The sequence below is a fragment of the Protomyctophum parallelum genome (genome assembly GCF_964188405.1).
Source record: "Protomyctophum parallelum genome assembly, chromosome: 7".
Classification (NCBI taxonomy): domain Eukaryota; kingdom Metazoa; phylum Chordata; class Actinopteri; order Myctophiformes; family Myctophidae; genus Protomyctophum; species Protomyctophum parallelum.
Window position 1 is genome coordinate 25,202,037 of NC_139705.1, and position 11,924 is coordinate 25,213,960.

The following is an 11,924-nucleotide window of genomic DNA, read 5'->3' on the forward strand; positions in this document are numbered from 1 at the left end:
CCCCCCTCCCCAGCACAAATATGATGAGCCAGCCTGACCTGGCTGGAAGCAGACAAACACAGGGCTGGGGATTGCAATAGTGAGATTAATATCAGATATGACCAGATAGAAAGAAATGTGATATGAGACTGGTGTGTCACAAACATAATACCTTCACATTTACAGAATATAAACAGTCACTCTTGTCAGAACCTTCTATTATCCAAAATTGTTTCATTTATTTTTCCATCCATAAAGATGCCAGATAGTCTCCTGAGGAAGATTAGACTCAATATCAGCATCGTAACAATGATGCTGACCCATTATGCCAAAGAGAGGAAGAGAGAGAAGAGAGAGAGAGAGAGAGAGAGAGAGAAGAGAGAGAGAGAGAGAGAGAGAGAGGAGACAGGAGAGAGAGGAGAGAAGGTGAAGGAGGGTGTGACAGAGGCTGGAGGCTGTTTTTGTTTTGCGCTCAGAACCAAAACAGTACATACTCTTCTCTATGCATTCTCATTCACTTGGCTGTTCATCTGTCAAAGACGTTCTTCAATTTTACTTTAGTATTTTCTTTAGTTAATCTCGAGATAGTCTGAGTGTTAGGCTCTCAGATGGATGCTACTGAGACAGACTGATCTGAGCGATGTGTGAGCGGGTTGTAGTTCTAGTGTCCCACCAGAGCACTACTACATACAACGGTATCTGTTGTAGCTCAAATTCTTCCGGGCTCCCGGAGACGGACGGTGTGCATTTGGAGAAGGTGTCTCTCTGACAGAGAATTAAGGAGCCATGGCTGGGGAGATCGTAGTGGGGATGCTCTATAACTTATTACTACCTGTACTACTACTCGCTGGTGAGTTGGCTTGTGCACCTCTAATACCATACGATGAGTACTATTATGAACTACTATACTGTACAGTACTACTGTATATTACTGAGGTTTGTGTTCTGAGGAGGTGAAAGCCTATACGGGATGTCTGTAGTTTAATATTACCTTCCTCTAATCGGTGTCTTAATCAGACTTTATGTGATTATAATTCAGCAATTTCATTTTGATTTAGCAAAAGTTGAAAATGTCTCTGTTTAATTTAAAATTTAGAAATTATTTAGCATTGGAACCCCGCAAAAGTCTCTTTGTGTGGGCTGTGAGAACTCAACTATACAACAAGGACACAACTGATTTTGTGTAATGATGACCGAAGGGGAGGAATGGAAAGGGAAAACTTTTTTTTAGTCCTGTGGGAGAAATTGAGTTTCAGCTTTATCCAGCTGGGGGTTAAGTGTCAGTGCTCAGTAACGGTTCAGACCCGGGGACATTCTGTTTCCCAGATGGCCTCCCGTCCCTACCCATTCAGCTGTAGCTTTATGGTGTATTTATTGTGGAGATGTAGAGCATTGCGTTCACTATTGGTGTTGTGTTGAAACAATGAAGGTACTGGATGCTCTTAAGCTTTTGTATATGTTGATAATTGCCAAGTTGCAACAGTTTATGAGTGCAACAGAAGTTGCACTCATAAACATCCAGCCTACATTCCTGGGATAATGTGTAATGTGTTGATGTTGTTGGGGGTAAATTAAACAAATCTACCCATTAATGTCCTATTATCTATTATCAACATTACAGAAAACCATTGACAACCATATGTACAGTATGGTATATGTCAGTATATCAGTCAGTCAGTATCATACCTCAATCTAATGCACCAAATAATTGAGAATTATTTAACAAGTAATTATTACTGATGTGACAGTATGATTTATTATTCGATTAATACAGTATAAGAACATCAAATAATATAATACGCCATTACGCCTGCACACTGTCCATCTGCACGGTACAAGAGAACATATAAAGGAGGCATCATTTCAGTCACTGATGACCTTCGTCAGTCTCAACAATTTTCAGCTTTTCAGCTTCTATGAAACAGCTACTATTTTAGTCTGCATTTCGTCCAACATAGGGATTCACGTTCAGGCTAGGATGTAAAAACTGGTAATCTGTTACCATTCTGGGTCTGTATTTGTCTACAGTATGTGTATGAGGGGGTAAGTTATGTGTATTTGACTTCATGTGTGTGTGATGGTGTAAGTTTATTCTTTTCCCATGAACAGCATTTGCTACACCGGAGCAGGAAAGTGCCTAGATGTATATGAAGAAGAAAGGCCATTTTCTTTCTTCTTTCTCTTTTATGTATACACATTAATTAAAACCCAGAGTTTTCATCTAAATTCTCAAATAAATCAACACAGTATTTTATCATGCTTTAATAGAATATTTATATAACGTGGAGTTGGGGGGGCATGCCGCATGGCCCTCTGGTTGTGTGCAGAGATAGAGTATGTCACTGTTTAGTTGAGATAGGAAGCATCTTTACTGGCTAATGCAGTACACCCATAGTGATGCAGCTTATTATTACTTTAATTGTGTTTTTAAATGTGCTCTATAAATAAAGTTGATAGAGTTTGAACAATTACACAGAGACTATGCACACTTATAGAATGATATAAATCAATGACTATTGTCACTATTGTGTAGTTTCTTTTATACAATAAGACATATTTGGTGTTTTGTATTTGTTATTCTATTTTCTATCTTGTATACATATTATTTTAGTAGCAGTATTTTCCTGAGATTATTTCATGAATTTAAATGTTTTATACCTGTTTCTCTGTCCTTTCTTCAGCATCCTCCTTCCGCTACAATGGTCTGTCATTTGTTTATTTCCTGTACCTGCTCACACTGCCACTGCTGCCCAACCCAAACATGGCCTCCATGAAAGGTGAGATTAACAGACACAACAATACAATAGAACAGAAAGTGTCTTAACTACACAACACAGTAATGTCCTCAGTGTTTCTTAGGAGGGTTTACAAATGTATAAATTAACACGAGGAACTATATTTACCAGTAAGACGTCCTGAGGGCGAGAAGCGGCCTCGCCCTAAAGGGCGAGAAGCAAGGTCGCGTGCACGCATCTGCCTGGGTGAAGGCAGACGGCAGACTGCTGGGCGAGTGCTGGCGCTTTGGCATGGGGGGTCAGATCAACATGGAACAACATGGAATGAATTCTGTACTGGCCATATGGAGCGTGTCTTGGGTTTGATGAGGTCAAATCAACATATGCAATGTCAGAACAGGAAGGACGGGTGGGGTGGGATCAACATATGGAATGTCAGAACAGGTCAGCTCCATATATGGAGATCTAATGGTTTGAGATTTGACGTCAGATGTAGAGTTGCTGGTCGGCTCCATATATGCAGATCTAGGTGATGATCCAGTCTTCTCCATGTATGGCTATCCAGGGTTAGATGAGGTCAGTGTCGTGATCTTCATATATGAAGATGGGCATATATGGTGGCGTGACATGTCACAAGGAGTGATGTCACGAGGCGTGACCTTATATGGAGGCGTGATGTCACGAGGCGTCACATGACATCACAGGGAGAGCGAGGCAACAGTGGAGTACAAGTACTTTGTTACAGGCCTACTTAATAGCTTTTGAGAGGATCTATATACTTTACTTGAGTTTCTATACTATCATGAATAACCCCCTCATTTTTACTCCATTACATTGACATTGGACACCATGTTACTTGCAACAAACATAAACCAGATTATAAAGTCTCTCATCATATTGGATTATCCACAATATTAATATGGTTATAGATCATTTACATGTTTTTATTAAATGTACACCTTTCATGTGTAAGCTTAGGGTTGGGGTTATTTTCTTTCTTTCTGAATTGCAGCTTTCACTGAACAGTAGCCATTTTAACATCATTACCGGTATATAGAACGTTCAGTTCCCAACATTTCTAATTGCGAGATGGTTCACCTGAAAGTGATGGTACTGGGACAAATTATCTAGTCTTTATGGCTTTATTTCAAGTTCAAATCACAGTTAATATAGCTTACAAAGAGAAAGAACCCACCCCCCCCCCCCACCCCCTTGTACTATGAGAATCATGTACTTTCACTTTTGATAGAACATTTATTGAGAGCTATTTTAAGAATTTTAATCAAGTCGTGTGCAGTATTATTAGTAGTTACTGCCTCTGCATGTGCTCTTCTTCCTACAGTATACGGATCAATACATTCTGATGAATAAAAGTCACTGAACCCCCCTTCCCTCAAAGTACTTTGTAAAGGGGATGCGGTCAGAATGGTTAGATCAATTATACATGACTTGGTAATTACCGCGTGGAATTAAAATATGTCGTTTCAGCATTTTGACAGCATTTTCTCTCCTTATCTCCCCGCCACACACACAAAAACACACACACACACACACACACACACACACACACACACACACACACACACACACACACACACACACACACACACACACACACACTTCTACTCTCCCAACTAAAACTGTTTGCCTTTCAGTCTCTCTTTGAAAGCATACTATATTCTATGGTTATCTTCACCCCCCCTATCTGATCCCACTCTCTACCCTATGGGCTAAGTGGTCAAGTGTGTGTGTGTGTGTGTGTGTGTGTGTGTGTGTGTGTGTGTGTGTGTGTGTGTGTGTGTGTGCACGTGCACGTGCATGTGCGTGTGTGTGCTGTACACTTGATGAGCAAGTATATAATGTGTTCTTGTGTTCATGTCTATTATGCACATGACTTTGTGCGTGCGTGCGTGCGTGCGTGCGTGCGTGCGTGCGTGCGTGCGTGTGTAATTACATCTACATACAGATGGGTGTGCAAGTGATTATAGGTGCTCATTTTGTTATTCACGTTGCTGGGTGCGTGTATCAACTTATTCATGTACAATATGGTTTTGTGTGTACACATCACGTGCACTTTATCTGTGTGTAAGCGTGTATGCATGCGCGTATACGTGCACGTATGAGTGTGTAAGTGTCCTCCTACCTTTAGCGGAAAGCAATGGTGTGTGAGTTAAACAAAGCTTTTAGTAAAAATCACAAGACATTAAAAACACATTTGCTGCCTCAGCTAATGTTGGGTCATATACTGGCTATTAACGCATCATCTGTTCTTCCCGGCCTGGTGTTGATTGTCAAAGAGTCCACTTTGTTGAGAAGGTGTATGGGTGCAATCGCTCAGTGTTTCTCAAACGTTCTCATTTCAATAACCTCCAGTTTGACGTGCATTAGATTAGGCCACAGACCCCCCATTTGAGATTTAGTTTTAATATCTGGGACCCCAATCTATACTGTAAACTGTTCAATCCTCAGGTTTAATTTAACTCTTGACAGTGTATACAAATGGGTCCATTCGGTTCTATAGACCTGAAAAGGTCCATTTGGTTTCTAATCCTAGCTATCGATCCTTCAGCTGGCGGACCCCCTGGAATCCCCTTAGTCTACTTGCCAGCCCATAGAGCCCCATTGTGAACCCAGTTGAGTACACTAAGGTTTTATGTTAGAAATGTTGAGTATGGGTCCCCAGCATGTAGAAACTGGCGGATGCTAACTTGCATATGTTGAGCAATTTTCATAATTGGCATAATATGTGACCATACCATTAACAACCTATAGAAGGCAAAAAATGCATTCATCATGCTTTATGTAGCATGTGACGTGTCAAATATGATGCTGAATCCATTCCAAGCATTCGTTTTGCAAAAAAATAAACACTCATTGGGCAAAAAACGGCCATAGCCACTTGTCCAAATGTGTTTTTGTGCCAAACTAATGCTTGGAATGGATTCAGTGTCATGAAAACCCCCTAGTTTGACACATCACATGAAATTTATAATCCCCCCCTATAAGGGGCCATCTAAAATACTTTTAGATGGCCCCTTAACAAATACTTTTAGATGGCCCCTTAACAAAGAAGGATTTAACAGTGTAAAATCTGAGTTCAATTAACACACATGGTTATTTTGCATGCCGTCTTATTTATACTTTTTTATTTTATGTGAAAAACACCTTTAAAATAGTGAAAAAAGCCGATCTACGGCGACATGTGAGCTTGCAGATCGACTATTTTCACACTTTAAAAATTTACAGCAATGTCCCTACTGTATGTCCTAACCTATGTCCCTATGTTCAGAGTACCAATAGGGGGTGCTGTTGCACCACTCGCTTCAGACTGGTCTGATTTTAGGATAAGATTAGAACCTGACTGTCCATTGTTTCTACCAGGTAAAACGGGTCACTTCCTTCTGCTAATCATCTACACCAGTGTGATCTTCCTCAGTCTGCAGTGTTTCATGCAGATCCCCTTCGCCTACATCCCTGAGCATGGTATGTGCAAGAAATGTATATGAGACAGAAATGTATGTATGTTTAGTAGCAAATGCTGGAGCTTTGCTGATTCAATTAGTTTAAGGCATTGTTCTGTTTTTTTCCATCAGTGACCGGGTTTTGGGAAGATGTCCTGTACCATTTGGGCATTATAAGGTATGTACTCTCTCATACATATAGGGTGGCAGTGTCTCAGGAGCAGGGACGTGCAGTGAGTGTTAGTGGGGCAGGGGCTGAAATCCCATATAAAGAGGGAACCTTTGGAAAGAAATAGCAGATGTACAAGCTCTCAACGCGTCGCGCTGCGACGTGTTAAGAGCTTGTAGATCAGCTATTTTCGGGGCGCAACCCAGCACTCTTTAGCCAGTGGAGATGTATGGTGTAACGATATGGATTTCTAAACAAATTTGATCAACGCAAAATACTGTGTTCAAGTTCAGGAGACTTTGGGAAAAAACAATTCTCCTAGAATGCTGGCATTTGCATTTCTTTCACCATAGTAAATGCTGCATTCGTGGTCTAGAAAGGGCAGTTGTTTTACAGACGGGTAAAAGGGCAGGGGCTGAAGCCCCCTTTGATGTCTATGTGTGCACGTCCCTGCTCAGGAGGTAGAGCGGTCCCGGTTCGAACCCGGACTCCACCTCTGTTACTATCGACGCGTCGACGTGTGACACTGTTGTTTTCAGGAAATGAACAGAATAACCTGTGTTCCAATGGATCCAATGTAGTTATAATTTAGTCACAAGCTCTTTTTAATACTTTTCATTGGTATAATATTGATTCAATACACAGACATACTTTATCTTTAATTTACTTTCCAAAATAGCGAAAATAGCCGATCTACAAGCTCACAACGTACCGTGATGCGACACGTTGTGAGCTTGTACAATAGATTGGCTCTTTTCACTTCTTGCACAACAAACTAACAAAGTAGGGCATTCATTTATTTAAATGTTTGATATGTGTTGGTCTAACTGTGACTGTATGTGTTTTTGTGTTTGTATATCTGTATATGGTCCAGGTTCAGTGTGGTGGATGCTGGGAACATTGTGCGTCTCTTGGCCCCAGACATCGGTGTCTTCATTTTGGCTCTCCTTATCCTGAGACTGTGCAAGCAGATGCTCAAAGTACCTGTACCTCCAATTCAACCTGAGGTAACCTCTCTCAATACTGCATGTGTCACTCACAGCTAATACTGTCAAACCAATTCCACTTGGTTGACAGATGGTGGAATGGATAATGACAGGGTAAGAATGTGGAACAAACATTTGGGTTGAGGTACTGTATGACCCAGGCTGGGCAACACCAACCAACCAATCTGTACGCCCTGCCTGTCAGTGCTGTGGTGGTCGATTGAGATGCTTGCCTCCAGAACCACGTAAAAGTACTACCCCATTGTGTTTTTCTGTGAAACGTATGAAATGGCCATTAATAACTCTTGTTTTTGGTACTGAACAGGAAGTTGAAACCTCCGACACCGAGTCTGAGGGAGAAAGTGAAGCGTCAGAGGGATCGTCCTGTAACAGCTCAGATGACAGCACAGTGGTGATTCCGTCAGGCCCTCCAGAGTTTGTAAAGAAGATGATTGTGTTTGCGGCTGGAATTAAGGTGCTTCTCTCTGCCATGATGAACACAGCGGCGAAGGTGGTTGTGACCATACAGCTAGGACTGGCAGGTGTGTATGCATGTGTATATGCATGTGGCAGTTCAGCCTGCCACTGAGACTGAATGGTTAAAGTTTTAATTATTGTGTGCGTTTCAGTGATATTTGTTATTGTGACTTTATGTATATTGTGTGGTGTCTGATGAAGTGATTGCTAATTGGCTCCAGGGTAGGGAGCATACTAACTGGGTTTGTGTGTGGAACACACCAACTTGATTATGTATAGAGACACTTATCTTTAATCATATTCTTCTTGGATTTGGACTCAGACTTGCTATTTTGAGTATTATTCAGTATTTTTCCTGCTATTTTGCAACCTTTGCCTTCTGGCCTAACACTATCCACACTAGGCAAAGTGTGACAATGCATATACTGTATGGGGATGTGTGTGTGCGTGCGTGTGTTCATGTGCATGTTTATGTATGTGCAACAAAGTAGCCATATCTGAACCGCATGTACCCTCTGTCTGAGTGGTACATGTTGGTTTTTTTTTTTGGATGCATTAGACATCCAGGCAGGATCAGGTGGTCAAAGGTGAGTGAATGTAGCAGACTAGCCCTGCCTGATGACCAGAAGCCTAATATGTTCCTTTACCAGGGAGAGATTACCGTTTGGCTGAGTGAGCAGTATATGTTTGAGTCTAACTTCCCATGTGGGAGGCTCGTGTTCGAATTTGGAGTTTTGTGTGCATGTATGTGTGCATGTATGTGCATGTCCATGATTGAGTGTGATAGATCTCTGACTGTGTGCATATGCACAAATGTGTATTGTTTTTTTTTTTAAGTTTTTTTTTTGTGCCTTTATTGATAGTTACAGTGAAGACAGACAGGAAAGAGGGAGAGAGAGAAGGGGAGAGACATGAACGGGACTCGAACACACAACGCACTGTCAGGCCAGAGCCTATATGTGGCATGTGCCTGGACCACTAGGCCACACATGTGTGTGTTTTAATGTATTCATATCTTTATCTCCAGGAATTGTGCTCCCTTCATTGACGTCAGGCATCTACTTTGGAGTGTTCCTAGGCCTGGTGTGGTGGTGGGTTTTCAGCCGGTCCATCAGCCTTCTCTTCTTTAGCTCTCTGACCGTGATGATGGCCATTTTCAGTGCTGGACACTTATTGGCCCTGTATACCTACCAGCTGCCCATCGCCCAACAACTAATCCCACCTCAAGATGTCTACGCCAGGTAACAGAGGCTATAGTTTTAATTCCTTCAAAGGAAGACAATCGTGTCGTATCTGTGTGACTCTTACCTGCTCTCCTGTCCATCTCTCTGTCTGTCCCAGGTTGTTTGGTATGACAGGGGTAATCAGAACCAACAGTTCTGACCCGTACGCTCTGGATCTGCACTCCCATGTCAGCTGGCCTGACTTCATCAACCCTCTGCTTCTGCTGCTGCTGTACTACACACTGGTGGCACTGCTGCACAAATGGGTCCACGTCATAGAGGAAGAGGTGTGTGTAGACCAGTGTGTGTGCGCATTTAAAGCATTCCTGTCTCATACTGGCACATGCCTGTGTCATTAGTTGCTCTCTGCTGCCATCTAATGGTGGACAGCATAGAAAAAGTGGTACCACGAAAAAGGTGGTACCGCATAGGTACCAGAGGAGTACCACCACTGACACTATCAAGTGCACACCACTGTAATGTCATTACATTACAAAGACAGTAGGTCACATCGCTTTTAGGCCGAGTATGGCTCCTGGCAGAGATTTGTGCTCTACTTGGTGCACTTTTATAGTTTTAAAGTTTCTTATAGACAGTGCTGCTACTGGTACAAAGAGTTCTACAACTATCAGTACTAGTACCAATAATACAGTATATGTTTGTGAATGGCTGCCTGTACTGTATGCTTCTCCCATAGAGTGCATGGTTATTGTTGGGTTGCTCAGATGATATTCACGTTCATGTGTATTGTGCATTGGTTCATTAGGATATAGATGCTGAAGAGGGTGAGAGTCCAGTGGAAAGCCCTGAGATCCCTCCCAGCTTCTCTAAAATCCTCTACATCGCAGGAGACAGCCAAGAGGTGGACTTACCTTACCTACTGTAGATCACATATCATCATTAAGTGCTAACCTAAACAAGACATCCATCACCAGTTAGATCCTGGATAAGCCTTAACAATTGTATTTTTTATGTTTTTATTTCTCTTTTTGTTACAGCTGTTGACTAGTACAGATGAAGAAACATATCTACCAAATGAGGTACGTTTGTTTTAAGAACAATATCCATTTAACTTTTAGATTTTACTGTCCAATGATGTTACTGCTCCATTTAGAAGGACTGAAAATAACTGAAAATAACTCCAAAAAGCACCTGATGTCCCAATGTGACTGTATGAGATTGTAAATAGATTATTCTCCTAGATTACAAACAAAGTATTATATTTATTCTACCACCCCTATTTATAGTGGCACTTCCCACTCATCACATTATATAATTAATAATGAATTGCATTTTTATATCGCTTTTCCAAGTGCTCAAAGCACTTCAAAATGGTTCATTCATTCATACATTGGGAGGTGAAGCGGCGAACAGTCGACGCCAGCGTCCTCACTTCCCACATTCACACACCAATGGTTAGCTAACAACGACCAACTAATTGGAGGCAATGTAGGGTTCAGTGTCTTGCCCAAGGACACTTTGACAGGAGGAGCCGGGATTCTAACCACCGACCCAGGGATCATTGGACGACCTGCTCTACCTCCTGAGCCACAGCCGCCCGTATATAGCTGCCCGAATATACTGTATAATACTGTATAGGTGCTATATTCTAGGATAACAGTATCATTGTCAGATAACATGTATCACCTTGTAATGTTATAATAATCTAGGAATTGGAAAGTGCACGCCTGATGGAACATCAACGGTAGTCATCGCTGGTCTACATCTCATGATGCGTTCTCTCTCCTCAGCCAATGGTCTTACTGATGGGGAGCTCCTGGCATGATCTCCATAGAAATGAGCTTGGAACACTACTGGGAGGGACGGGCTACTCAAATTGTGACCTGCCGCCACAGTACGAAGGGATACACTTGCGATCACAAGGTAGACTCGCTGAATAAACAGCCACCAGAAGAACTACATAGACTTGACTGTTTCATTGGCCAGTATTTTCCACGGCTGTCTGAGTGGGTCCACTGGCAGAGATCCTAACCACTTCACTTTCAACATACACTTCATTAGTGGCGTCCAGGTGGCACAGGGGTAAATTTCCTGCCTGACTAAAAGTTTGAATACTCTGCAGTATATCCAGCTTGCCCGGAGGTTATGTGAGGGGAAAAACTGGGAATTTGCATAATGAAAAATATTTGTTATTGATTTAATACATTATTAGTCAAAGAATGTAAACAGCACAGACGTACAGTAAAACACATGAGGGATAACACAAAAAAGCCTTGGGGACTTGTTTCCATTGTAGTTCTATTCAATCAATTCATCAACGGAGCATAAAACATGAACACTTCAACAAATAGCTATATTTACTGAGGAGAAAACTGAAAATTCTATCTCCACTTGCTTTGTCAGGCTTGCAGTTTTGAAAGAAGCCAATGATTCACGCCCTTCAATGGATGATGTCAGGTCATTCCACATTATGGTTGCAGTAGTAGAACTTATATTTTCCAATGTTAAACCTGGGTGGTAAAAGATTGATGAAGTAGTTAGACAGGTATGTGGGCACTGTCCCTCAGAGTATCTTAAATATCAATCTCATTGATATGCTCTTCTTCCCCGAGCCGTCCCAAAACTAGCAAAGTGTATTGGAATTGGGCGAGTCATGGGCTTCACGTGTATTCTCATTTCTATCTTTTCATCCCTCCTTTTCTTCCCCTCCTTCCTACCTGAAGCAGATGGAGAGAGCGAGTCGGAGGAGGAGAGGAGTGAGGAGGTGCACGAGAGTGGTGTTGCGGCCACCCCTCCGCCTTCTGGCCCCAGCGGTATGGTCGTATTTGGACGTCTGGTGCAGAAACACAGCTACGTCAGCGCCCTCATTATCATGATGGTAAACCACCCCACACCTTCACTTACAGACTGACTTCACTCTTAAAATGATCAAA

General features: G+C 42.0%; 1 protein-coding gene across 1 annotated transcript in view; it reads left to right on the top strand.

The window, feature by feature from the left end:
- Window positions 1–765: 765 nt before the first annotated feature.
- LOC310861992 (piezo-type mechanosensitive ion channel component 2) overlaps window positions 766–11,924 on the top strand; it is a gene marked incomplete at both ends in the record, with an annotated part of 55,134 nt that continues 43,975 nt past the window's right edge. Inside the window, 12 exons of the mRNA XM_083769730.1 lie at window positions 766–829; window positions 2,661–2,756; window positions 6,096–6,197; window positions 6,308–6,353; window positions 7,219–7,351; window positions 7,656–7,872; window positions 8,835–9,048; window positions 9,149–9,317; window positions 9,797–9,892; window positions 10,029–10,070; window positions 10,782–10,914; window positions 11,715–11,869. Coding sequence (XP_083625856.1) covers window positions 766–829; window positions 2,661–2,756; window positions 6,096–6,197; window positions 6,308–6,353; window positions 7,219–7,351; window positions 7,656–7,872; window positions 8,835–9,048; window positions 9,149–9,317; window positions 9,797–9,892; window positions 10,029–10,070; window positions 10,782–10,914; window positions 11,715–11,869 — 1,467 coding nt within the window. The remainder of the gene's footprint in view (window positions 830–2,660; window positions 2,757–6,095; window positions 6,198–6,307; window positions 6,354–7,218; window positions 7,352–7,655; window positions 7,873–8,834; window positions 9,049–9,148; window positions 9,318–9,796; window positions 9,893–10,028; window positions 10,071–10,781; window positions 10,915–11,714; window positions 11,870–11,924) is intronic.